Source organism: Pipistrellus kuhlii, unplaced genomic scaffold (genome assembly GCF_014108245.1).
Source record: "Pipistrellus kuhlii isolate mPipKuh1 unplaced genomic scaffold, mPipKuh1.p scaffold_m20_p_1, whole genome shotgun sequence".
Classification (NCBI taxonomy): Eukaryota; Metazoa; Chordata; class Mammalia; order Chiroptera; family Vespertilionidae; genus Pipistrellus; species Pipistrellus kuhlii.
Window position 1 is genome coordinate 20,189,853 of NW_023425404.1, and position 27,924 is coordinate 20,217,776.

Here is a 27,924-nt window from a genome sequence, read left to right on the forward strand (position 1 = left end):
CTCTCCCTGGTAGGCCTGGGTCTCCCCCAACTACCTTTCCCTGCAGGCCTGGTCCCCCCCCCCAACTTTCTTTCCCTGCAGGCCTGGTCCCTCCCCGCAACTGCTCTTCCCTGTAGACTTGAATGCTCCCAACTGCCCTCCCTTGCAGGTTTGGTCCCTCTCAGTTGCCCTCTCCTGCTGACCTGATCACCCCCATGACTGCCCTCCCTTGCCAGCCATCTTGTGGTAGCCATCTTGTGTCCACATGGGGGCAGCCATCGTGTGTGTTGGAGTGATGGTCAATTTGCATATTACTCTTATTAGATAGGATAGAGGCCTGATGCCCAGATGGTGGCCGGCTGGTTTGCCCTGAAGGGTGTCCCATATCAGGGTGGGTGTGGGGAGGCCTAGGTAGGGGCCTGTTGTGGTTTGCAGACCAGTCACATGCCGGCCACCCAAGTGGAGGCCCTGGTATCTGGGATGTATTTATTTTCTATAATTGAAACTTTGTAGTGGAGGCCAGGGCAGGTCAGGGCTGCGGGAGCTTGGCTTCCTCCATTGCCGAGGGCAGCCCAAGTCTCCTGCTCTCTCCAGCTCTGTGGCTGCTGCCATTTTTGTTGGGATTTTTTTATCTTCTATAATTGAAACTTTGTAGCCTTCAGCGAAGGCCTGGGCCAGCCAGGAACTTGGCTTCCTCCATTGCAAGGGAAACCCAAGCCTCCTGTTCGCTAAGTGGCCACAGCCATTTTTGTTGAGATTTATTTATCTTCTGTAATTGAAACTTTGTATCCTCCAGTGGAGTCTAGGGCCCGTCAGAGTGTGCAGAAAGCTTGGCTTCTTCCATTGCCAGGGAAACCCAAGCCTTCTGCTCACTCCATGGCCGCAGCCATCTTGGTTGGTTTAATTTGCATACCATCTCCTGATTGAATGGTGGGCATGGCTTGTGGGAGTAGTGGAGGTATGGTCAATTTGCATATTATTCTTTTATTACATAGGACGGAAACACACACACACACACACACACACACACACACACACACACTAGTGGCTCAGTGCATGAAATTCATGCATGGGGGAGGGGTTTCCCTCTGCCCAGCCTGCACCCTCTTTAATTGAGGGCCCCTTGGGGAATGTCCGACTGCCGATTTAGGCCTGATTCCTTTGGGACCACTGGCTCCTAACCGCTCACCTGCCTGCCTGCCTGCTCGATCACCCCCAACTGCCCTCCCTTGCTAGCTTGATTTCTCCCCTAACTGCTACCCCCTGCCAGCCTGATCGGTCCTAATTGCCTCTGTCTTGCAGGCCTGATCTAGCCCCCAACTGTCCTTCCCTGCCCGCCTGATCTCACCCTCAACTATCCTCCGCTACTGGTCTGATCTTGCCCCCAGCTGCCGTTTCCTTCGGCCTGATCGCCCCTAATTGCCTTTGCCTCAGTCCCACCAACATGGCTTTGTCCAAAAGGAAGTCAAACATCCGGAAGATGACCGGTTGACCCGGTTTAATTAGCGTATTACCCTTTTATTAGTGTAGGGGTGTCGAACTCAATCAGAGAAGGGGCCAAAATCTAAAATCAAGCCTAAATCGCGGGCCGAATGGTTTACTGAACAGTCATAAACTGTCATTGTGATGGAAACGCAGCGGAGTGCAGTGATGACAGCGCGGTGCGGGCCACATTGCAAGGCCTGGCGGGACGGATTTGGCCCGCGGGCCTTGTGTTTGACACATGTGGTGTAGATAGATGTTAGTAATCAGAAAACCTCTTAGGACCGGTGTGTGAGGGACATGTGGCATATTGGGTAGAGACCTTGCCATTTCATTAGTACATGCATAGGTGTTTCCTCTCAAGGTTGTCAGTTTCTCTAAAAATGGACCTAATCTCCTGCCTCATCTAGAATTTAGGGAAGGGGGCTGGCAAAGATCTCACTTTTCAGCATGCAGAGTTTCATTTAACCCCGTTATTTTCAATGAAGGCCTCACTTAGCTGTGTACAATGTCCCCAGCACTAGAGACTTGCTCATTTATTTATTGTCTCCAGACTTCAATTGTAAATCTTCAGTGCACTGTGTGGGGCAGAGATCTGGGAGGTCTTGTTACTCCTGCAAACTTTCAACCATCCTGTTTTTAGTTTCTTACACCCTTGCCATCAGATATATCTCATGCCCTCAGTTCTAAAGCCTGTTAAGGGTTCTTTAGTGTGAATTGGCTTCTTGTCGGCTTCCCTCCCTGCTGGCAGAATGGAAAAACACTTAGCAGAGTGGAGAAAGAGGAAACCCAAGATAGTTACTCCTTGCTATCCACTTTCCATCTTTGAAAAATGTACAAACTTGTCTAATCTGCTCTTCAGACCTTTGTGTCCGGTAGTTCCTTCAGTTTTTATTTCTTAACTCTCATGTCAGGGAGAGTTCAAGAAGATAGAGGTTCAGTCCCCATGTCTAACTGGAAGAGACCCTTACTGCCTTTTTCATTTGCCCTTCTCATTTCACTGTCGGTTTATTATGAGCTTCAAAGGAGGTTCTTTGGTTAAATCACTTCCCAGTTCATTCCTGTTTGTTAGCTTCCGCACACTGACAGGTCTGTCTTTGCTCTGTAACCACCTTGGAAACTCTCCAGCTTCTTTTTTGACAACCAGTTGCCTGTTTTATTGTAGAGGGTACAGTTCTCCCAGACATACAAATGCTGGATTATATTTTATTGCTTTTTTTGTGGGGGGAATTTTTGTAGTTTTTATGTAACAAAGCACACACATATTATTTTGTTTGGGAAATCAGCTTATTCTACTCCCCTTTCTTGGCCTGTGCACTATTATAGTATTTCCTTTGTCTCATACATAATAAAATCATCAAGAGTGTGTTTTGTGGAATAGCAAGAAAGTGATTTATATACTGCAATATATCTTTCTTTCTTATAGAACACAGAGGCCCGGTGCACAAAATTCATGCAGGGGGTGGGGAAGAGGTGGTCCTGGCCTTTACCCTCTTGTTGGGAGTGGGCCTAAACCAGTAGACGACATCCCTCTTGCAATCTAGGACCCCTCGTTCCTTACTGCCCACCTGCTCACTGCTCCTTAGTGCTCAGCTCACTGCTCCTTAGTGCTCAGCTCACTGCTCCTATTGCTCAGCTCACTGCTCCTATTGCTCAGCTCACTGCTCCTATTGCTCAGCTCACTGCTCCTTAGTGCTCAGCTCACTGCTCCTTAGTGCTCAGCTCACTGCTCCTATTGCTCAGCTCACTGCTCCTTAGTGCTGCCTCGGAGGTGGGAGAGGCTCCTGCCACCCCCACTGTGCTTGCCAGCCATGGGCTCAGCTTCTGGCTGAGCAGCGCTCTCCCTGTGGGAGTGCTCCTGTGTTGAGCATCTGCCCCTGGTGGTCAGTGCCACATCATAGTGACTGGTCATTCCGGTCGTCCCAGCGTAATGGTCACTTAGGCTTTTATTATATAGATGATGTACACTGAGTGTCCAGATTATTATCTCTGAATGCATAATAATCTGGCCACTCAGTGTATATACATTAGAGTCCTGGGGCATGAATTCGTGCATGGGTGAGGTCCAGCCAGCCTGGCCAGGGGGAGGGGATATGGGTGGTTAGCCAGCCTGTCTGCTGGTTGAATTCCTGGTCGAGGGGACAGTTTGCATGCTAGCCTTTTATTATATAGGATATACACTAAGTCGCCAGATTATTATGCGTTCAAAGATCATAATAATCTGGCTACTCAGTGTATATAATGCTTGTGGGCTTTATACATGATTTAAGTTAGGCGCCTGGTAATAATGCATTTTCTTTAAGGCCTAATGAAAACATTAGTTTAATAATTTTTGCTTAATTATTATGTTTTCATTAAACTCTTAAGATTAACAATACATGAGCATAGTTGATTCAAGTTTTGCTAACAGTTGACCCTCTCAAACCTTTTATGTTGGTTGGGAATTACTCATTAAGCCCTTTTACAACACTGAAACATAGAAACCAAAGGAAAAAATAGATCTCAAAAGGTTAATAATTTTATTAACAAGGAATAGGATAGGTAGATTAGAGATATGTCACTTTGTGCATGTAGTAGATAAGAGATACTGAACGTTTTTTTTTTTTTTTTTTTGGTTTTTTTTTTGCCTATAAGGACACATGTCTTTCTTTTTTTATATTGTTTTCTGTGGAACTGTATGGTTGACCTGCTTATTGCTTTTTCTGTGGGCTCCAAGTTTGTGTGTGTGTGTGTGTGTGTGTGTGTGTGTGTGTGTGTGTGCAGCAGTGAGGGCAATCGCTATCATTGATTGATTGATTTAATGGTCAGGTGGGCAGAGATATGGCAGGTATTTTAATATCATCTTCTTTTTAGATAGGCTTCCGGTGAAGGTATGTGGTATTGAATCTGCCATGAACATTTCCACTATCTAGGTCCTAATTTCTTCATAGATTAGCCTGGCTGTTACTTCCTCTAAAAGTCTTCCCTGATCACTCCACTTCTCCCAAATAGATTAGATATGTCTGCTATATGTTTATATAGCATCCTGAATGCCTATCTTGCAGTTTATTTATCACCATCCTTCATTAGAGTATAGAGTAGGCCTTCCAAAAGCAGAATGTGTTTGCATACATATTTATTCAAAACACTCAGTTTTTGAATGAAGGAATGAATGGATAAATGACATTGTGTAGCCAAAAATTGCATCTGTCTCATTGCCCACTTTTGGAAACTGTCCTTTAGTTGGTGCTTCCTGCCATTAATTGAAGGGCCAGGTTTTTGGTCTAGAACTCCGTCTTTTAGTAAAAAAAAGAAAAAGCACCAAACAAAAAGTAGGTGATTTATTTGATTGAATAGTACTCACTGAGTATAGTAATATTCTGATGTTAATCTTAGCCTAATGTCTTAATCACCTGAAATCATGCTTTTGTATATTGATAGATTTTTTATAATTAGGGTAGTTTGCATTCATGTATGTGCTGTATATATGTTCTTGCAATGTTTTGCTGTAAAGTCAACATTAGAACTATGAGTTCTGCTCTATTGCTATGATAATGAATGTATGAAGAACTCCTTAAAATTTAAAACAACCTAAATTTGTTCTTCAGCCAGAGAAACCTGCCAACTGTGATTTAGAAAAAAAAAAAAAAAAATAGCAGTTTTATTGAGATATAAAGTTCAATAAAATTCACCCTTTTAAATTTTACAATTCATTGTTTTTTAGTATAGTCACAGCGTTGTGTAACCATCACTACTATGTAATTTATCATCCTCCAAAGGTACACCATACTCATTAGCCCCTCCTCATTTTGCTTTTTAACTATTAATTTGCTTATTCTGTGTATTTCATATAAGGGGGATATTTATACATTTCATACTAGTTGTTAATTTCATACAATATATGGCTTTTTGTGACTGGCTTCTTTCACTTTGTATGATGTTTGAAAGATTTATTTGTGTAGTAACGTACTTCATTCCTTTTTATGGCCAAATAATATTTTGTTATAGCACATTTTGCTTATCCATGCATCAGATGATTGCCATTTGGATTCTTCCTACTTTTTGGCTATTATGGATAATGGTGCTGTGAACATTCATGTACATGTTTTTGTGTTGACATATGTTACTGACTTTACAAATGATTGAGAAATTCAAAATGTTATTCATATATAACATACATACAGAAATGTGAATGTTCACCTCAATGAATATTTACAATGATATTTATTTGTTTACCCATGTAACAAGAACCAAGATCTTGAAAGAAACATTACCTGTATCATTAGGGACTTGTTGATGTTTGCTTCGGTTTAGGTTGCTTCATTTACTTGTATACTCTGGTAGAGCTGAAGGCTTATCTTAACTGTATCTCTGGAACATAAGCTCAGGAGGTACCTGATGTCACAGTAGTGGAGTTGTTGAGATAATGGACTCTAAGGCCTTGGCTGCTTGAGTTCAAATCCTAGCCCTACCACTTATTAGCTTTGAGACTGTGGGCAACTTTACTTAACATCACTCTGCCCAAATTTCCTCATCTGTAAAATGGGGATAAAACTACCTCAGAGGCAGTAATGTAAGTAGAAAATTGCCTGATGATCATACTAAGTACTGTACATGTGTTACATAGTATTATTGTTATGTTTATTGTTATTGTGTATCTCTTCACTAGAATATAAGCCCTTTGTTTGACTGACTTATCACTGTATTCTGAAAGGCTAGCACTGTGCCTGGCACATAATAGGTACTCAATAAATTTTTGAGGAAGGAAGGAAAGGATTTTAAATAATGAGTGGCAGAATTCCTAAATTCTTTCCTGAAACCGCTTTTGACAGCACCCTCTTTCTTTTATAACAGCTTTTGGAGCTATTTGACAGTGAAGACCCCCGGGAACGGGACTACTTAAAAACAGTCTTACACAGAATTTATGGCAAGTTTCTTGGTCTTAGAGCATTTATCCGAAAACAGATTAACAATATTTTTCTAAGGTAAGTGGAGGGAGGGGGGAGAAGGAGAAGCAAAGTTGGTGGTTTTATAGAAGTATTAAGTAAACCTCAAATATTTGAATGTAGTGTACTGACTTTATTTCTCTCTCTCCCTCTCACTCTTTCTCTTTCTTAAAGGTTTGTTTATGAAACAGAACACTTCAATGGTGTAGCTGAACTGCTGGAAATATTAGGAAGGTAAGTACATTTTTATCCAATTGCTAATCTCTGGTGAGTATCATTCTGTGAATTAGGTTCAGGTGGTGCAGGGAAATGCTGACCTAGATCTACTGCTCTATGTACATCTGATACTCTCATTTGTGCTTTAGCGTGCTTCCCAACTGACTCTCCAAAACTCGGTTTCCTGTTCCCCTTGTTCCACATTTAGGCATTGCCAATTCTGCTGAGATGACTGAAAGAGCTAGCAGTTTATTTCCCATTACACAGACAGTACATCTGATTGCAGTCAGACCAGATACCACAAAACATCTTATTCTTGTTAGTTTCTAGACAACCTGCCCTTTGCCAGATTTTTTGAAAGCAAGTTTATAATAAATCAGGAAGAATGCCATGTTCCAGGAACCCGTGGACCCAGGTGTAGTCCTTGAGCAGCTGCTTCCTGGTTTAGTGGAACGAATTGGAAAGAGACAGCTGTTGTGTAGCTTTCTACACTCAAGGGAGACTAATGTAACTGGACAATGTGATTACTTAGTCTCTCCTCCTAATATGAGGAGAAAAACAAGGCCACGTGGTTTTCTCTAACTTTCTGGACTGGGCTCTAGGGTATTCTTGGTCTGAGCAGATATATCAGGGACAGGAAAGAATGTTATCTAGAAATGGAAAGGGTCATAAGTGAGCAAGGCAGGCAATTATTTAGGGAAGGAAAAGAGGGAGGAAGAATAAAGAGTTGTTGATACAAAAGCTTTGGGGACCATCCAACCAGGTTTCAGAGCACAGGAGCCTGTGCTGAGAGAGGAGAGGCCAATTTCCTTCTCTTAAATTTCCTTGAAGTAACTAAGAAATCTTGACTGCCTCTGGGATGGGTTTGGGTTGCTCTGGACCAGTCATAAATTGATTAAGATTTAACCCAATCTCACAAGAACAATTTGTCTTAGTTTAGCTTGTTGTGGTAGCATTGCTAATTCACATCTCTTTCCTTCTTCCTAGCATTATCAATGGCTTTGCTTTACCTCTTAAGGCAGAACACAAACAGTTTCTGGTGAAAGTGTTGATCCCTTTACACACCGTCAGGAGCTTATCACTCTTCCATGCCCAGGTAGAATTTTGTACAACTACTTTTGGAAGCAAAGTGAAGTTTGCAAACCCAGTGTTTCTTTGATACTGATATGTGCTTATTTTGTTGTAACAAAGACATTTTAAAGTTTAAAATACTCCCCCCCAAAATAAAAGTGTGTGTGTGTGTGTGTTCAGTGCATAGGAGACTCGGGAATATTTTTCAAATGAAAGGAGTATTTATGTAGTCATCTTATTTTTTCAGAGAATTTAGATGACTTGCCAGTTCACAAAATTATATATTGAACATGTTGTGTATAGTAATATATGTATGTGGGCTTTTCAGATTTAGATTTTTAGACATGTGTAATCATTTTTGAATGTTTTTGAATATTTTTTCTCAGTCTTATTTTATAATAGTCTATTAAGTTGCCTTTTGCTCCCTCTTCTAGTCATTCACCATATCTTTCTAACTTTCTACACACAAATAAATGCACAGTAAGCAAATCAATATTTTCACATCTATTTTATTTTTAGCCTTCATTACTTTAAAAAGTGTACCCTGTCCTATTATTCCCACTCTAATTCCCATGCTAACACTGTCTTGCATGGTAAGCATGTCACTAGTGGGGAGAGAAATGATCTAGTGGCGTTTTAGTTTTAGTATTTCAAACCACTGGCTCCCCAATCCCCCCAGTGGGAATGTTTTGAGTTTGCATAAAAATGTAACACATTTTTCTGAGCAGTGTTCCTCTTTAAATGTGAAGTTATGTGTTTCGAGGAAAATTAGTCCATATGCTTCTAATTTAGAACACCCTCAAAAAGTTGTTTTCCAAGAGTGGGTTTCTTGTCCAAGAATCCTTACCAGCCCTTTAACAAATCTTGCCTCTAGTTTTTGAAACAGGCTATTACATTGCGTGATCATCTAGAAGAGTTCTTGCCTACTAGTTGAGTTGTAAAACTCATATTTTTCCAGGTCCCAACTGGCAGGGAGAACCTTCTGTGTCTTCCTGAAACTGCTTTAGTTTGCATGTGCCAGTCAGGCAACCAGCAAGGTTTTTAGGAAGAGCCTACTCCTCATAGAACACTCTTCTGGAACCACAGTAAAATGCAGTGCTATCTAGGTTAGCACAGACACAAAGAAAGCCCAGGAGATGTAGTTCAAACTATATGTAGATGAGATACTTTCAGAATATACTGAATATGATGTTTCACTTCTGCTTTTCATTAGCTGGCTATGTCATGTCCCAATATTCTTTTCCTTTTGTTAATGTTAGGCTTAAAAAAATATTGATCCTAGGGAGGAAGGAAGTGAGAGAGAGAGAGAGAGAAAGAGAGAGAGAAAGAGAGAGAGAGAGAGAGAGAGAGAGAGAGAGAGAGAGAGAGAGAGAGAGGGAAACATCATTGTGAGAGAGATATTGTACATCAATCGCTTGCTTCATCCCTGCAACCTAATTATATACCTTGACTGGGATCAAACTCACAGCGTTATTGTGCACTGGACAATGCTCTAACCACTGAGCCACACTAGCCGGGGCTATCCCAGGGTTCTTTTTTTTTTTTTTTTTTTTTTAAATTCCCCTGGAGCCTTATTAGTGCCATTCTTTGATTTGAAAAGTAGCTTTTTACATATATTTTTATTTTGAAAATGAATTGGATGTGAAGTTACTAAAACCAGAATCTGGAAACTTTTTAGGAAGTTTTAATAGTACGTCTTTTGAAACCTTACTATATAGAATTTCTAACTTTGTCCTTCATTTTTATTTCTCCAGCTGGCATATTGCATAGTACAATTTCTGGAGAAAGATCCTTCACTCACAGAACCAGTAAGTACTTTTTTCCATAATTTGGAATTATAGACCACTTTTCATGGAGTGTATATGAAAAATTAAGTGTCATTTGTTTTTCTCCTTTCCATTTTAGGTTATTAGGGGGTTAATGAAATTTTGGCCCAAAACATGTAGTCAGAAAGAGGTAAGTGCTTAATGTCAGTGTGTTAATAGCTTACTAAATAATTGGCTGAATGCCAGGCACCAAGCTAATAAGCATGTATAAAATGAATTCTTTCACTTAATCCTCATTGCAGCTCTGTAAGGCAGGACTGCCAGTGTTCTCATTTTACTGGTTATGAAATTGATGCCTTGAGAAGTTAGGAGCCTGGCTGAGTACCCTAACTATAGGTGGTTAGGCCAGAACCTGCCTTCCTGATTCGTGAACCATGGACTTTTATCCCAGTGCTGCTTAGCCCCATGGAAGCCCGAGCCAGGTCCCAGTCATGTGTCCAACTGTCTGGGCCTCTCTATGTCACCTTCCTAGTGGCCACCTTCATATTGTGGAGGTTTTGCTGTCATTGTGGATAGATGCTAGAGCAAACTGCCCAAATACCCACTTTAAAACATAGTGTGGATGGGATCTTACTATGTACATTCATAAAATGTTACAGAGCTGTTTCAAGTGGCCTGGACTCCTTTGACCTACAATGATTTATTTTATTTATATATATATTTTATATTATATACATATATCTATATCTATATCTATATCTATATCTATATATATATATATATATATATATATATATTTTTTTTTTTTTTCTTTCTTTCTTTCTTAAAAACAAACAAACATATATATAATTTGATGTCAGAGAAGAAGGGGGAGAGAGGAACATCAAAGATGAGAGTGAATCATTGATCGCCTTCCTTCTGCATGTCCCCCATTGGGAATTGAATCGTGACCTTTTGGTTCATAGGTTGACACTTAACCACACCAGTCGAGCTGTACTTAAAAAAAAAATAAATATATATATATATATATTTCAGAGAGGAATGGAGAGTATGAGAGAGATAGAAACATCAATGATTAGAGAGAATCATTGATTAGCTGCCCCCTGCATGCTCCTTACTGGGGATTGAGCCACACCAGGGCAGGTGCCCTGACTGGGAATGGAAACATGACCTCTTGGTTTATAGGTCGATGCTCAACCACTGAACCATGCCAGTTGGGCATGATTTGTACTTTTGCCAAGACCTAACCGAGCATGTGCCATGCAAGGTGGTTGTGGGGGAGTGTCTCTTAACTTGGAAGTGATCCTAGCTGGGTGCCAGATCTGCATCCACTCTCCTGAAAGGTTAGAAATCATGTGAAAATGGCCCAGAAAAGGTCAGCTATTAGTTTTACACTTTGGAAAAATTTTGGGAAAATTGATTGATTGATTGATTGATTGATTGATTTTAGAGAGGACGGGAGAAGGAGAGAGAGAAACATCAGTGATAGAATCATTGATTGTTTGTCTCCTGCCCAACCCCTACTGGGGTTCGAACCTGCAATCTGAGCATATGTCCCTGACCAGAATGGAAAATAGGACTCTTCAGTATGCTGATATTATACCCACTGAGCCAAATCGGCTAGGTCAGAATTTGTATCTTGACAAATGGCAAGAGTCTACAAATCTTGCTTTTAACAGAAATACCCTCCTTTTCAAATCAGTTTTAATTCTCCAAAACCTTGTACGGTTTCAGAAAATCATCTAATTTCTTAATACCTGTTAGGTAAAATTAAAAGTATGTATGCATTGCTACCCAGCTGTATCTTTTTTTTTTTTCTTAATATATTTTATTGATTTTTTTTTACAGAGAGGAAGAGAGAGGGATAGAGAGTTAGAAACATCGATGAGAGAGAATCATCGGTCAACTGCCTCTTGCATGCCCCCTTCTGGGGATGTGCCTGCAACCATGGTACATGCCCTTGACCGGAATTGAACCTGGGACCTTTCAGTCTGCAAGCCGTCGCTCTATCCACTGAGCCAAACTGGTTTAGGCTACTCAGCTGTATCTTAAGATATGAAGAAGGCATCACTATTTTTCATATTTTAATTGCATACTTAATTTTTCTAAGGTAATTATTTTTTTACTAGAGGCCCAATGCACAAAGATTCGTGCAAGAATGGGCCTTCTCCTGGCTGCCAGCACCACCTTTGCTCTGGCTGGAGCTACCTTTCCGCCTTCCCACACTGCCCAGAGGCCCAGAGTGGCTAGGGTGGTGAGGGACACCTGCGTCATATGGTGACGACACAAGTGTCCCACTTCCCTGCCACTCAGCGCCTGTGTATGAAAGTTAATCCACCATCTTTGTTGGGTTATTTTGCATACTCACTCTTGATTGGCTGGTGGGCATCGCAAAGGTATGGTCAGTTTGCCTTTTTCTCTTTTATTAGTATAGTTGCCTAGATAGGTAACTGGTTTTTGTTTCTCTGTCGGTTTTCCATTATACTTAAAACAACTGAATATACTATTGATTTGGCCCCGTTTTGTGATCTAAAAGCAGTTTCTTGAGATACATGGTACTGAGGTCATGAGATTCATTGTGCTCAGTAGTGAACAGTTGTGTGCCTGCGCATGTGTGTAAGCGTGGAGATTGGGTAGAAAATCTTTAAAGGCTCCATGCTTGGGGTAAACCTGTTCATTGGAATCTTTCTGATCCTATGTGTTCTATTAATAGCATATCTTAGGGGAAGGCGAGGGTTGGTCCATGGGCCATATAAGGCCTGTGGAATAATTTGGTCTGGCCCTGTCAAGGCATTAGGTATGAGATAATTAAATGTTTGATCAAATAAAGCAGGCTTATTTTTAAGTTGATTTTGTATGGCCTGAGAATGATATAAATATCCAAATGGCTGTTGGCAGAAAAAAGGTTCCCCACCTCTGTCATAGAGGAACACCTACCACAGATCAGCCTGGACATATTTGGGAAATGCCTGCATGTGCCATTGTGGGCTTTTGTGTATGTATTCAGGACGCCATACCCCCGTTGTTTAAAACATGTGGTTGAGGAAGGAGATAGTTGGGTTGGTATCAATAGAGAGAGAGCCGCACAGGACAGTCCTGTATTGCAGGATTCCTACCGCATTGTCTAAGAGCAGCTGTTCTGTGTAATAGATGTAACACATATTTTTTCCAAAGTAAATAGAATTGTTTTCAATGTCAAGGAGACTTGCTCTCAGCAAGTACCTTCTGGTGAATTCTTTGTGAAATGAACATCTCTCAGCATAATACCTGTGTTCATATATGTTTGGTTTTATGTATAAATTTTTCTTAAAACATTACTAACTCTCTTTAATCTTCACTGTTTTTATGGATTTTAAAAAATGAAATGCCTGACATTTTGTGCTTTGTGTGTTTCTTACAGGTTATGTTTCTTGGGGAGCTGGAAGAAATATTGGATGTGATTGAACCTTCACAATTTGTTAAAATTCAAGAACCTTTGTTTAAACAAATTGCCAAGTGTGTATCTAGCCCCCATTTTCAGGTTAGTACCAGGAGGGCATGAGCCAGAGCAGCCTCTGCAGCATGTATTATTTTGGTAAATTTTTATTTGTATTGAAAAAAATATAATGGACACCAGCTACCTGTTGTTACTTATTTGCTATTTTCTCACATGATAACAATAATTTTAACAATAAGCACCTTTATCTTGAGCACTGCATGCCAGTCACTGTGATGATGCTTTCTGCTCAGTATGACCAACCTGCAAGAAGGGCATTGTGATTTTTACAGACGTGAACGCTAAAGCTCAAAGTGGTAGAATGATTTGTCTCAAGTAAAGTAGCTGAATAAGAGGTGGACTGGTAGGCTTCCTATAGAGCAAGCATGGCATACTCTTGGCCCACAGCCATTTGCCTCATTTATTTGTCCTGTGTTAGCCTTTTAGTTTGACGTGCTTGCTGTAGAGTATAAGAGAATGCTAAATAAAGCCTAAGAGAAAAAGAACACTAATATTTTACTCTATACTAGCTACTTTGCATACATTATTTCTAAACTTCAAATTATCTTATGAGGCTCTCCCAACCCCCATTTTCTAGATGAAAAAAATAAAAATGAGATTCAGAATGATTTGCTTAAGGTCCCAAGTTAATAGGGAGTAAAATCAATAGATATAGCTGCTTTTCTGAACCTTCCTGTGGCACAACTCTGCCTCCTTGTGGCCACTTGGGGAGAATACAGTGCCGGTGAACCTGGGCGTCCTTTTCTCATTGGGGCCCTTGTTGCAGTGATGAGGAACCCACACGCAGGAGGGAAGAGAGTGATCTGGGGTGAATATACATTAGGTTTCATCCTTCTATATCTCACCAGAGGTCCGAATTACAGAGTAGAGAATTGACTCGATATATTGCCTGCTGATTTGAAGAGATTGTTTAGCTTATAGTTGCAGCACAGAAGCACACTGTTAACAGTGGACCTGAGGGACTTCCCCTGCTCTGCCATTATCCTGCACAGTTAGAGACACTGCTGTGGTCTAAAGACATCACAAGTCAGTGATCTTGTGACAATCTTGTGATTGTACTCCCCACACACACTTACCATTATATGAACCATTACATTCGGTAATATACGTCTAGATAAGAAAAATTCAGGCTATTGTGTAGATGTTTTGCATATTACACATGGCTGTGGAGCTCAAACATCTGGTTTGTTTACCTTATTTACTGTTTTCATGAGGATGTTTGGTATAATTAGAGCAAGGAGCAGGGACCTTTTAAAAAATACTTTTATTGATTTCAGAGAGGAAGGAAGAGGAAGAAGGATAGAAACGGTAATGATGAGGCAGAGTCATTGATTGGTGTTTTCTGCACACCCTCTACTAGGGATTGAGCCCACAACCTGGGCATGTGCCCTGACCGGAATCAAACTATGACCTTCTGGTTCATAGGTTATGTTCAACCACTGAGCCACACTGGCTAGGCAGGAACATTTTAATTTTTTTTTTTTAAGACATTGCTCTTTAGAGAGAGAAGAAGGGAGAGGGAGAGAGAAAGTGAAATATCAATATGACAGTGCAACATAGATCAGGTGCCTCCTACAAGCTCCCACTGGGGATCAAACCTATAATTCCCTGGTGTCTGCCCTTGACCAGGAATCGAACTGGCAACTTCCTGGTGCACAGGACAATACTCAACCAATTGAGTCACACCACACAGGCCAGGGCAAGGAGCAGGAGTCTTTTAAAATGAGTGTCACCAGGAAGGCTTAGTGATTCTCAGAAGCTCAGAAAGAAGATGAAGTGTCTCAGTCAGCTGGGGCTGACTAACAAAATTCCACAGACTGGGTGGCTTATGAGCAACAGAAATTCTCACTCACAGTTACGGTGCTGGAAGTCAGACATCAGGGTGCCGGCATGGTTAGGTAAGGGCTCTTTCCTGGGTCATGGGCTGCTTGTGTGCTCACATGGCACAGGGGCTGCTTTGAAAGCCATTGATCCCCCATTCATGAAGGCTCCACTCTTAGGACTTAAGTACTTTCCGAAGACCCCTAGTACCATCATCTTTCAGGGTTAGGATCTCAACACATGAGTTTTGAGGTGACACAAATATTTAGACTGTAGCAGGTTCCATACCAGACTGCGTAGCCTAAACAACAGAAGTCCATTTCTCAGTGCTGTAGGCGGGACAGTCTGGGACTAGAGTGCCGGCGTGACCTGCTTTTGTGAGTCTTGCTTTCTGTCTTGCAGGTGGCCACCTTGTCCCTTGTCCTCACATGGCCTCTCCATGGTGAGTGCATGTGGAAAGAGAGGCGGCATCTCTCTTCTTAGAAGGCCACCAAGCCTGTTCAGTTAGGGCCTTACCCTCATGACCTCACCTCACCTTAATTACCTTCTGTCTCCAAATACACTCACACTGCGGGTAGGGCTTCAACCTAGGAATTTCAGGGAGTGGGGAAATGACACAGTTCGATCCAAAGCAGAAAGAAAGAATTTTAAATGATTCGATAGAACAAAAGAACTGAAAACAAAAGAAGTAAAGAGGTTCTTCTTTATTCACTTGTGTCCATTGCCTCATCCAGCAAACATTTATCCAGTGCCTCAGACACACCATGTGGTTCGTGGTGTCAGACACTCTGTCCATGTTGGTGCCTCTGCCTCCCTCCCGGGATTCCCTTCGGCCTGGAATGGCCTTTCCTTCTTTCATCCTCCAAAGCCCAGCTAGGTGCCACCTCCTGTGTCATCATCCTGCCGCTCTTCCTGCCCCTAACGTCATGGTGGTTCTGTCTGCCCTTCCCCCAGCACTTTATTTCTATCTCTGATGGGACATTTATCACAGTTTACTTGGATAGGCTCGTAGGTCGATTCCTCCTTTCCCCAATGGGATGACAGAGAAAAGAGTTTAAGAGCAGAGACTTTTGAGTCTGTCCCTTGCCAGCCATGTGACCTTGAGCATCAGTTTTCTGACTTGCAAACTAGAAATAATGGTACCTAATCAGTGTTGGTGGTGAGGATTAAATAATATGTATGTGAAACACTTTGCACAGTGCCTTTGATGCACCATTTTATTAAATAAAATTAAAATTACATTTATTTTATATTTTTCATTTAATTTATCTTTATTGTTGAAAGTATTACAGATGTTCCCATTTCCCCCCATTGACCCCTCCACCCCACTGCTACCCTCCCAGGGCGTCACCGCACTACTGCCTGTGTCCATGGGGTAGGCATATATGCATATAAAATTAAAATTAATTAAAAATTTAATTTTTAAATGAAAACAATTTCTTAATCTGATGGAATGAAAGAAACTCCTCTTTTCTCATATAACTACCCTTTATAGGGATTTTAGATTTTTTTTTTTTTTTTTTTTTTTTTTTAGAATTTGGCTTATATTGATTCTTATAGATAACTTTTTAGATTTTTTTAGTTTGTTTTTGGAGGTGTTCTGTTGAATTCTTAGTCAGTTGATAGTGTGGTAGTCAGAAAAAAGGGATCTGAGATAGCAGGCAATCATACATACATCTAGTATCCCCGAGTCCAGAAATGGAGCGACTTTCTCTTGGCTTATTTAGTCCAAAGCGAAGTGACAGAAATGAAGTCTGGAAAGAGTCTGGCACTATACTGGAGTATTAGCTTTTACCATTTGCTAGTCATGTGACTTTGGCTAGGTCACCAGTCTCTCTGAACCTCAGTGTCCTCCTTGGTACAATGGGTACAACAGTAGCTACTCCGCAGGTGGTGGGTCCGATGGCACTTTCCCCTGCAGTGCAGGCACAGCACCTGCCATAGGAGGTGCTTAGCAGAGGGGACTGCTCTGCAGGGAAGGGCAGGTGGTCTTCTCTGCAGCTGCTGACTGTCAGCCACATGCTGTGTGGGTGAAAGAGGTGAGTCTGGGCGGGGGTTAAAGAGGGAGGAAATTATGTGCTTAGGGAAGAGAGGTGTCCGGAGCTTGGGAGCTATGTGGAAAAAATGTGGAATCAGATGAAGTGAGCAGTATGAAAGGAGAATAGAAATAGGTAGGGAAACTTCTTTTTTTTCTCCAAATTGATGAACTACTTTGGAGATTTCTGAAAGACTTTAACCCCACAAAAATGTAGAGCATGATTAATATTTAATTTTACATTTGGCTGAATGATATAAAAATAGTCTTAAAATACTTTAGTTTGGAGATTTATAATTTTTGTCTTTTTCTCTTTTAACATTTTCTTTTTTTTTCCCCTCAAAGGTGGCAGAAAGGGCGCTCTATTATTGGAATAATGAATACATCATGAGTTTGATAGAAGAAAACTCTAATGTCATCCTTCCCATCATGTTTTCCAGTCTGTATAGGATTTCAAAAGAACATTGGAATCCGTAGGTTTTCTATTCCCTCCCTCCCTCCCTCCTCTTTTGCTTAATAAAATGTCTTGAGTGCTTGCTGTGTGCCAGATGCTGTGCTTGTTGCTAAAGAGAGATATGTGAAAAGATAGTCCCTATCTTTAACAAATTCACTGACTGGTTGGCAAGACCCACAAGTAAACAAATACTTTATGAAGCGGTGTTAGAAGTGTGTTCTGTTAACCTAGCCTGTCTGTGAATGGAATAGATGTGGGATGCTCTGGGGCGAGAGGAGGGGTTTGAGGACATCGGTGGAGTGGTGAGGCACCAATTGAATCTTAAAGGAATTTGGCAGGTGGATGGGATGGGGAAGCCCTTTCAGAGTGTGGGTCCATCTGCCACATAAAAAGGAACAAAAATGTAGAAAGCATCTTTCGAGTTCTGAGACCTGGGAGTTTGGGAGGGTTGAACACAGGTGTCTTGGGGAGGTTGCTGGAAGACAGGTTAGAAAGGGGAGTGGGGGCCCCATGGGCCTTCACCACGTGGATGCTAAGGAAACACTAAAGAGTTGTAAAGTGATGTGGTCTGAATTGATTGGCACTTTAGCAATAGCCATTAAAAAAACCCACACGCAATTCAGTCATTATATATGTTCTGTAGGGAAGAAAAGTTTACAGTCTTCAAAAAGAACTTTAATATCTAGGCCTGTGAAAGTTCTGTACTTGAATGGCTTTATATATTTCTCTGAGAATAGAAAGAAAAGTTAATGTGGCGTTAAAAACCATCAGGTAGAATTCAGAATATTAGTAATTAGTTTGGCTTTAAAAGTTTTGCGCACAACTGTAAAATAATTCAGTTTTCATTTTTCAAATTCACAAAATTTTATTAACAAAACGGGTAAAAATGAACTGATAGACAATGAAGTCTCCTTATGCAGATAGTCTCTGGAGAATCTAGAGAGTGATTTTAGCAAGAGTGTTTAACCTCACAGTCACTGTTTTTGGCCCTTTTCCATCGCTGCCCGGAGCATTTGGGGAGGTCATTCCTGTCAGCAGGAGGGAGAATATGTTTTCCTTTTACTAATGGCACAGGGAAGAAGCAACACAGTTTCTTATAAGCATTTTGGAAACATCAAACCCATGGTTTACTTAATACCTGGACTAACTTTTACCAGTGCCCTTTTCAGAGGTATTGGAGCACAGTGCAGAAGGGGAGCGCTGTTGTATAGTTTTGCAAAGGGCAGTGCTATTTAGATCTGGTCTGAAGCTGTTGGGCCCATCATGGGACGGTCTTCGTGTTGCCCAAGAGCGTATTCTTCCTTGCTGAGTATGGAGTACCGTTTTGGCTGTTTAGCTGCATAGTGTCCCACCGCTCATCGCAGCCATCACCAGCTTGCCTGCTACCTTACCGGCAATGTATTGGGTCAGCAAGGGGGTCAAGCTGGTGTGGGTGGACTGATGCAAATCACAACTAGAAACAACTCATATTAAACTGCCCAACTTATATGGGTTTAATATTATATCTAGGATATGAATAATATAAATTACTATTTCCAGTTTTTGAGTTTGATGAATTCTGAATATTATCACTTTAAAAATAAAATTCTATGCAAATTCAGGCCTCTAAGTTGCTTTATTTTTATGCTTGCTTTTTCATTAAATGAAGTTAACAGTTGCCCACAGGGAAGTTTATTCTGGTTACCAATAATTAGAAGGGAAAAATTAGATTTTTCTTTTTTTAATTCTGCCAACCCCTCAGAAAGATGTCTTGCTTTGAACAGTAAAGACAGTAACTCTCAGTTTGGAAATGAACTATATGTCATTTTTAGTTGTTCCACCTAAAAGGGATGGAGATAGTGTGTAATACGTGGAGCTCATTCAAGGTTTTGTGTTTTCTTTCTCTCTCCATCCCATTATGTACGACTAACAGGTCCCTCTTCTCTACTTCCCAGGGCTATCGTGGCATTAGTCTACAATGTATTGAAGGCGTTTATGGAAATGAACAGCACCATGTTTGACGAGCTGACAGCCACATACAAGTCAGATCGCCAGCGGTAACTTTTTAAAGCTTTTTTGTTAGCTGTGTCCAAAACTACTGAGTTCTTTCCTTGCTCTTTGCTGATGTGGCCTAATTGCACTGAAATCCTAAGCCACACAGTTTTATTTATTTATTTATTTACCTTTTCATTTCTGCATGCTCATTAGTTGTGTCTTTATTAGTGCCCTTGGGCAACAAAGCGTTGTTTCGAAAAAGGCTGCTTTCTTCCTTCTCTTCTGTAGTGTTTCTCTTCTACCTCAAGGTTAAGAGCTTGGCCCAGAGCTGGCATTCAGGCCCATATAAGGGAACAATCAGGTAGTTTGCCAGCTGGATCCATTCCTGTCCTGAACTTACTTGAACGACAATTGGGCTGATCTTGTACTTCACTCCAGCATCAGGAGGCATGAGGCACCATTTTGTTTAGCTCTTTGGCTCAGAATTTATTTTCTATTCTAGACCCCAACAGATTTATTGTAGTGAAAAGAACAGGGAGGTGAAGAGTCTGGTGTTTTATAAATATTGAAATGCTTAAGACCAAAAGGGGGCAAAGAACAGGTGTACTCTTTATAATAAATGCTATGGCTGAATAAAGCCTTTATTGATTTCATTTATGTGATTCTTCAGTTTTGTTATTTCTTGTTCAATATGTCCAACTTTCCATTTGGGCTGCTGTAACAAAATACCTCATATGGGTGTTGTATAGGCAGCTTGTAAACAACAGGAATTAATTGCTCACAGTTCTGGAGGCTGGAAGTCCGAGAGCATGGCTGGATGAGGGCCTCTTTCTGGTTCATAGCTGGCACCTCTTCATTGAGTCCTCATTTGGAGGAAGGGGGGCAAGGGATTTCTGTGGTATTGCTCACTAGAGCACTAATCCCATTCATGAGGGGACCATCCTCATGACCCATATCATTATCTTTGGGGATTAGGGTTTCAGTATATGAATTGGGGCGGGGGGCACAAATGTTCAGGCCCTGGCATCACTGGACTTGAAGACATTGAAGGAAGTCTAGGAAGTTTGTTAGTAGTGGGACCTTTGGTTTTTTGCTCTGATCATACAGAAGCAAATGCCACTCTGTATATTATAAAATTGGACCTTAGAGGATCCCAAAGGTGTGTGTGTGTGTGAGTGTTCAGGGCCTTGTGGAATCTCCTGAGCAAAACTCTCTGTGGTTCCCTTGCTTTGCTTTGCCTGAGTTTGAATGTGTTACTTGCATTTTACTGACACAGAGAGCAATGAGGGGAAAGGTTTGGTGGCAGAAGACAAAGCACCATCACACTCATTTAAAAACAATTATGGCAAGTGTTTACCTGTAGACAGAAGAGGTTGAGATTTTTAATAAAATAATGTAAATACTAATTATGGGATATGTTGGATCATACTTGTAATTAAAAGAACTTTTAATTTATTATATTTACAGTTTTTGCAAATCACAGAATTTATAATAACTTTTCTTGTCCCCAACTTAAAATGTCCTTGGTTAATTCTTACCTTTTTAGAAAATTTGTCTAATTTAAATAATTATTTAAATAAAGGAAGTAAAGTGCACATTCATGCTATGATATACCATTAAAACGTATGTTGTATTGTACATAATCTTCCTTTTTTTTTTTTTTTTAACTAATAGCTTATTATCGCAGTTGAATAAGGATTAAAATGTAGAATCCCATTAACAGTATTAAAGACTTTATTTCTAAAACTAGAGGCCCAGTGCACAGATTAGTGCACTGGTGGGTCTCTGGGCCTGGCCTGTGGGTATCTAGCCGAAACCAGCTCTCCAACATCCCCCAAGGGATCCTGGATTGCGAGAGGGCACAGGCCAGGCTGAGGAATATTGTACATGCCTGTGCAAGAATACATGCACAGGCCTGTGCAAGAATACATGCGCCAGGCCTCTAGTATGCATATAAGATCTTTGGTTAATCTATTCTCACCCTCCCTCTCGCATCAGTCTGTTCCATGTTTCCATGCCTGTTCATTGAGCGTCTTCCCCCTGGTGGTCAGTGCATGTCATAGTGAACGGTCAAATGGTCAAACAGTCAGTTGCTTAGAGTTTTATACATATAGATATAGATATTGAAATTGAAGTAAATTCATATTTATTGAACTTCAAAAATAAACTGTTTATTGATCACTTAATATTTAAACCAGACAAACTCTTTAAAAAGATAAGAATTAACCAAGGGTATCTGGAATAGACACTGTGAAGTTGATTCTGATAATCTGATACATTAAAGTAATAGGACTTTCTTATTGAGAGAAGGATTATTTTTAAGCAAGGGTAATGTTTTGTCCAATGAACAGTAGAAGGTTAAATGGAATAGATGGAGACATTGGTTTCTCCATAGATATAGATTAGGAAAAGAGAATAAAGATATTTATTTGGTACTATTAGAGAAGAACTGAATGAAGGATTTCACTTCTAGATGGCAAGACACTAGTAATTGTTTCAGTTCAAATAAAATTTTAAGTATTGCAAGTCTGAAATCGTGTATGGAATAAGTAACACTGTTAGGTACACATGCCAACATTAGTGCTATGTAAAATTGAAATTGGGAGAGAATTTGACAGTATCCTAGCTGACAACATGGTTATATTTTTAAAACTTCCTCCTACAGGTAGAGAGAAAAGTGGGAACTGCTTAGAATTTTTGAAGATAAAGTTATCAGAAAAAAAGATTTATGATAGCTCAGCACAAAGTTCCCCTGGAAAAAAAGCCCCACAGGACAGATGGCACTGAATGCCATAAAGCTTTGAGCAAAGATATGAATGAAACTCTTCAGTAATAAGATGAATGTTTTTATGATGTCTGTTCTTAATTTAAACTGTGAATTAGGGCAGTCTGAACCTTATGTATATTTAAATTGTTTTTTAGTTGAATAAAGATACTAAGGCCTTGTCTATCAATTTCTTCTCCCTCTTCCTCCAAATTAAAGGTCATATTTTTTGAAACCAGCAGGATCTACAGAATTGATTTAAATGTACTCAAATCAGTATTCCCTGATAACATTTATTTATAATAGATTTAATATTATTCTTAAAATATACTGAGAAACCAAAAAAGATAATTTACCAAACAGCTTGCTTTTACAGTTAAGAATCTGGAATTCATAATGTGATTGAAGGATTATTTAATCTTGTCCTATACATATAAATTTTCAGGGTCAAAATTACCCTACAGGTAATTGTTTGAAAATTATGCCCTCTGAAATTCATTTTAGGATAACAGATACATATAAATGATTCTCATTTTTGTTTCTCAGTAACTTTGAAGTTAATATGCTTTATTAAGTATAAAGGAGTGTTAAAGTAAAACCGCCCTAGCTGGTTCTGACTCAGTGGTCAATGCATTGGCCCAAAGACGGGAGGGTTGCGGGTTCTATGCTGGTTGGGGCACATGTGGGGGGCAACCAATTGAAGTGTCTCTCACATCGATGTTTCTCTTTCTCTGTCTCTCCCCCTTCCTTCCATTTTCTAAAAATCAATGGAAAAAATATCCTCGGGTGAGGATTAACAACAATAAAAGTTGTCATCTTCTAAGGAACTTGTCATGTTCATTAATACTACTTTGTGTCTAAATAAGTGTAAAAAAAAGAAGAAAAAAAAAAAAGAGCAAGAGAGAGAAAAACTAAGAAGAAACACCCATAAACTTAATGCCAAGCTTTTTAAAGACCTTTTAAAACATACATGGGAAAAATAATGTTCAAGGGTCAGTTATTGATGAATAATGTCTTTAAACCTCCCCAGGTGTTTACTTTATATTTTGTTTCTTCCCCAGTGAGAAAAAGAAAGAAAAGGAGCGTGAGGAATTATGGAAAAAACTGGAGGATCTGGAGTTGAAGAGAGGTCTTAGACGTGATGGGATAATTCCAACTTAACAAAAACAATGGCAGCAACATTACTAACCTGTGGAGTCACACATTTTATGTAGTAGAAGATGGAGCAACAGTTTTCTGTATTGTGCAACTTTACAGTAGATTTCACATTTGTTTCATTATTACAACAGCACTGTATATACCTGTCTCTAAGTAAAGGAAAAAAAAAAAATAAGGACTTCAAAGTTTGGACAGTAGATGGACTTCTCAGAACCTTGCAAACATAATCATTGTTCTTAACCCTTTAAAAAAAAAAAAAAGCAGTTTTCAGAGACCTGTTAATGAAATTGCTGTTAAAATTCCATTGTCGAGGTTCCTTATTTATCATTAGCAGAGAGTATGAAACAAATCTCAAATGTGAACAATCTTAAATTTAGCTTGTCTTTCTGCTAAGCTGTTAAATGTATTTATAGGAAAGGAAGAAGAAAAAAAAAAGACTGTCATTTCCATATAGGTTTGTATTACACCCTCTTCTGGATAACTTGACTGTAACTTAACATCCTTTCCTTTTGCACATCTTCGTGAGTTGAATGTCTATGCGGAATGGGGCCGTGAGGTCTGAAGGTCCCAGGTGAAAGTTTTGCTTACTGGAGTGCACATCTTTCCGGTAGCCAGGTAGTCCTGGTACTCCTTTAGGTTTTAAATTTGGAGTAAAAGAGAAGAGGTGATAAACATAGTAGGGAAGGGAATTTTGGATTCATGAAGGAGTTTATGGTGAATCCAAATCAATGTCTTGAATCCTTTGAAAACAGGCACTGGGACATCATAGGCTTCAGTACCTGAGCAGTATTAATTGCGTACATCATTGAACACACATACCAGAGATGTTTTAGAAATGTCAGAAAACATCCTTTGGAGCATTTTGAAATCAGAAAGACAGACACTAAACAGTACAACCATGAAATTGATCGCCAGGATTGCGGATCTAATTGGAAATAGAGTTGAGCAAACAGCTTGGACTGTTTGGAGTTGTTGCCTTACTTTTTAATATGTATTTATAAAGTATTCCAGCAAAAGAGGATGTAGCCTCTGGGGAAAAACATGTTACTGTGTTTTTTGTAGATTCTCCTTCTATATCTCATCACAGCGCCAGCCCTGTTTTTAGCCAGAAAGGATTCAGGATAAACATTATTATGCATTCTGAATTGGATGCGTATTCCTAACTACTGTATTTGTTACCAAAAGTGGTTCTACAGATGCTACTGACAAAAATCTGGAAATTCCTAATGTCCTGAGTATTAATAATAAAGTTTAAAAATGCTTTTATATCAAAGGTGCATTGTGACCAAATTGTTTAAGAAAAAACAAAAACAAAACAAAATCTAGGGCTGTATTATAGCTATATTTTATTGGCTCTCTGCTTTGTATTTAAAAGAGGACTCTTAACATCTTGGAGAGAGAAAAATACTGATAAAACTGTGTACAGTATGTACTTACCTATTGTGGTTGCATTCTTCTGTACTGAAAGATATGTGTTTGGGGCATATTTCCAGGTTTCATTTGCTTGTTATGGACATAGCAGCAGTGAGTTGATAATCTAAACCATCACTCCAGCAGTCTTCATGGCATAGAGCTGATTCTGTTCATGTGTTGAATTGTCATAGCAGCAAACATGAACATATGAACTGTTGCTCTTAGTAGAAATATAATATCAATATGGGCTTGTATATTTTCTTCCTTCCATTTAAATATAGTAGAATATGCAGTTATCTTGTTTCCAAGAAAAAGAGAAAAAAAAAAAAGGTGGCTGACCTTTCTTCCTTATTACGTGTTTCAGGATTATCAGGTCACAGTGTGTGTGTAAAAGTCAGCTAATTATGAATACCGTCTCTCAACAACTTTGCAAAACAAATGAAACTTGGCATTGAGAATTCTGAGAAAGAACCAGCAGTAAAATAGTCATATGCAACACCAAACATAACATGGTTTGATGAAATTCATAGGTTTTCTTTTTAAAAAAGAACATTCATGGGGATTCAATGTAAAATTGGCAGAGGCTGCCAAAGATGAAACAACTTCCTATCAGAGTGCTGAAGCAAAGGTGCAAGTTCAACAGCTAAAGATAAAAAATAAATTTATAACAAATCCTCTTCGATTTTAGCTCGTTAGTTTTGACTCTGCATTACATTTAGTTTTGACAGTCTAAACTTTTGTTTGCCATTAATTCATCTTTTAGGATAATGGACATTAAAATCCCAGGTTTATGAAATATCTCTGCACATTAGAATGAAATGCAGTAATTTGAAATGAGAAAGACGAGGCTCCTATTTTGCACCTTACCCTGTCCTCAGTTAAGGTGAGAACTACACAGTTATCCTTGATGTCAGTTTATGTGTTGATTATTCCATACTGAGGAGAATAAAGCCAGATTTTAGACATACTCAAAGAAGCAATTATAAATAATGTCTAAAATTCATAGGGCAACTTCTGAGAAGAAATACTGTCTTTTCTTTTTAATTGAAAGTGACAGTGTGACACTTGTCATGTTGTGTCCAGTGACACAGAGTAACTGAGGTTGTCTGACTGTTGCACCATGTGACATATTTAAGGACATACTTGCTGCATTTACAGCAGCCCTCTCTGTCCTTTCCCACATTTCTCCTGTTGCTGCGACTTGAGCTCATTGTGACAAATGCATCTTTGTGTTACATTTGTTTGCTTCATAATTTCCAGAATTATATATAAATCTATTTTTAAAATAGCAAATATTGTAGTTAGTGAGTGATGATCACTCCAGACTTATCCCTACCATATTGGTTTCAGGGGTAGGATTAAGAGTGTCTTTGGAAGAAAAAAACCCTGTGGTTTAGAGTGATGCTGAGGCCTTAGGTTGTGGGCCTAGAAAACCCATGTGAGTGAACTGTCCCCTCTCATCCTTTGAATCGAGCATGCATTCCTTTTCTCATTGTGCAAGTGGCCCCGTTGTTTTCCTTCAGTGTTGAGTTTTTGTCCTTTTAAATTTTATTCTATTTTGCTCTCCCTAACATCTGACTGTTTTTTTTTTAATAAAATAAAATAAAAAATAAAAAAGTGAGAAATAATACCCTGATGCCGCTGGATACTCACAAGCAGGGTTATGCTCCTTCATCTTGGGCTCGCTTGCCTAAAGGGAAGGGTTTAAATTATTTTGTACCTCCTCCTATGCGTGGGACAGTCCAGGGTGCAGAGCCAGGAACTGCTTGTAATTGCACCTGCTATACTAAAACGTATAGCCCTAGGCTCAATCACACTATGGAAAAAAAAAAAAGTATATTTAGAGCTTTAAAAGCTTTTTTATTTTTTTGTGGGGATGGGGAGGGTGGGAAAGGGAAAATGTATGGATGTTATTGGCATTCTTAAGTGTTCAGAGTTATGTTCCTCTCCCCTCCCCTCCCCACACACACTTTAATCAAATGTACCGACCTGGTCCAGGAAATGAAAAGAATCTCTCTTGATGCTATTACCAATGTTATCACCAAGTGACAGTCACCTATAGCAAAAAGGTGGCACCAGACATGATCGATGATGTTTAATTTGCACATCAATATTTTTATTTTTATATTCTGGCTCAGCTGCTTTCTCTGAGTGGAGTTAAGGAATGAGCCACAAAGGATTTTTGTAGTAGGTATATTGGCAATGCATTTTATATTTCTCAGTATTTAATTTTGAAAATCGAAAAGGATTGTGCATCTTGAGAGAAAGTTGAGCAAATTTCGAACCAGTGGAATGTTCACTTGTGCTGCTGCATATGCACGACAGCAGCAGTATCTCTTGGAAATAAACATCCCATATTACTATGTCTATGAATATAGGTTTCCTTTTCTTCTCTTTCTCCCTCCCTCCCCCTTCTTCTCTCTCCTTTTTCTCCCCCCACCCTTTTTTTTTTTTTTTTTTTTAAAGAAATCACTTATTGTAAATAAGTTGTAATCCAAACCTCATGTATCAGTGAGGAACTTTCAAATATAAATATTACCAATACATCTTCTGGTTGTTGTCTGATTTTTGATTGAGGGATATAAGAATGACATGCCCATTGCTTTTGGTTTGAGGATTTCACTTTAGCTCCATAAACTTTTTGGTGTTTTAGTATTTCATTGTTTTAGCAGGAGAGGGCAGCAAAAGTTCATTTTTCCTGTTAGAAATGCTGTGGTTCATGATTGATCTTGTGTGTGTGTGTGTGTGTGTGTGTGTGTGTGTGTATGTGTGTGTGTGTATGAACATCTGTTTGTGGGCAGAGGTAGAAATGAAACATTTTTAAGATGAAAAGTTACATATGAAAATGATGAACTGGTTCAACCAGATGGCCAAGACTTCTTATCCACATCAAAGTTAAAATCCACAAAACAATCTTTCAGCTCGGGCTCAAATGTGCTGCTTTTCAAACACAACAAAAGGCAAGTGGAGTCTTAAACACTTGGAACCTAAAATGTCTTTCTTTGAAAATGATTTTCTTTCTTCAAAGTGATAACAGAAGCAAAAATGAAGGTGCTCCCAAAGAGAATGTAACCCCCCCTTGGGCGGCCGTGTGAGAGCTTCTGTGCTGTGGGTGCCTCCGAATAAAGAAGCGCGAAGAGTTCCAGGCTCCTGGCTGTGTGTGTGTTTCTGACCTCTGGCCTCGTGAACCACATAAATAATAGCTTTGACCAACTTGCCTGTGAAACGGTGGGGTTGGTTTGCTCACACTTTCATCTAGAGAAAATCAGGAGCGGTCCGGTGCCTTGCTGTATAACAAACTGCTCCAAAACTTAGTGGCAGAACCCAAGTTATTGTTTGTTCACCAGTGTACCGTTTGGCCAGAACTTGG

At 39.7% G+C, this 27,924-nt stretch overlaps 1 protein-coding gene across 11 annotated transcripts in view; it reads left to right on the forward strand.

The window, feature by feature from the left end:
* PPP2R5E (protein phosphatase 2 regulatory subunit B'epsilon) overlaps nt 1-27,100 on the forward strand; it is a 139,030-nt gene extending 111,930 nt beyond the window's left edge. For 4 of the 11 annotated variants that reach the window (XM_036434567.2, XM_045579922.1, XM_036434533.2 and 1 more), the window contains 9 exons: nt 6,295-6,425; nt 6,561-6,620; nt 7,590-7,698; nt 9,428-9,481; nt 9,579-9,629; nt 12,840-12,959; nt 17,137-17,264; nt 19,180-19,281; nt 23,045-27,100. In XM_036434567.2, coding sequence (XP_036290460.1) covers nt 6,295-6,425; nt 6,561-6,620; nt 7,590-7,698; nt 9,428-9,481; nt 9,579-9,629; nt 12,840-12,959; nt 17,137-17,264; nt 19,180-19,281; nt 23,045-23,144 — 855 coding nt within the window. In that variant the 3' untranslated portion in view covers nt 23,145-27,100. Of the gene's footprint in view, nt 1-6,294; nt 6,426-6,560; nt 6,621-7,589; nt 7,704-9,427; nt 9,482-9,578; nt 9,630-12,839; nt 12,960-17,136; nt 17,265-19,179; nt 19,282-23,044 lie in introns of those variants that run through there. The other 7 variants (XM_036434548.2, XM_036434557.2, XR_006741227.1 and 4 more) reach the window with 7 other exon arrangements.
* Nucleotides 27,101-27,924: the final 824 nt, after the last annotated feature.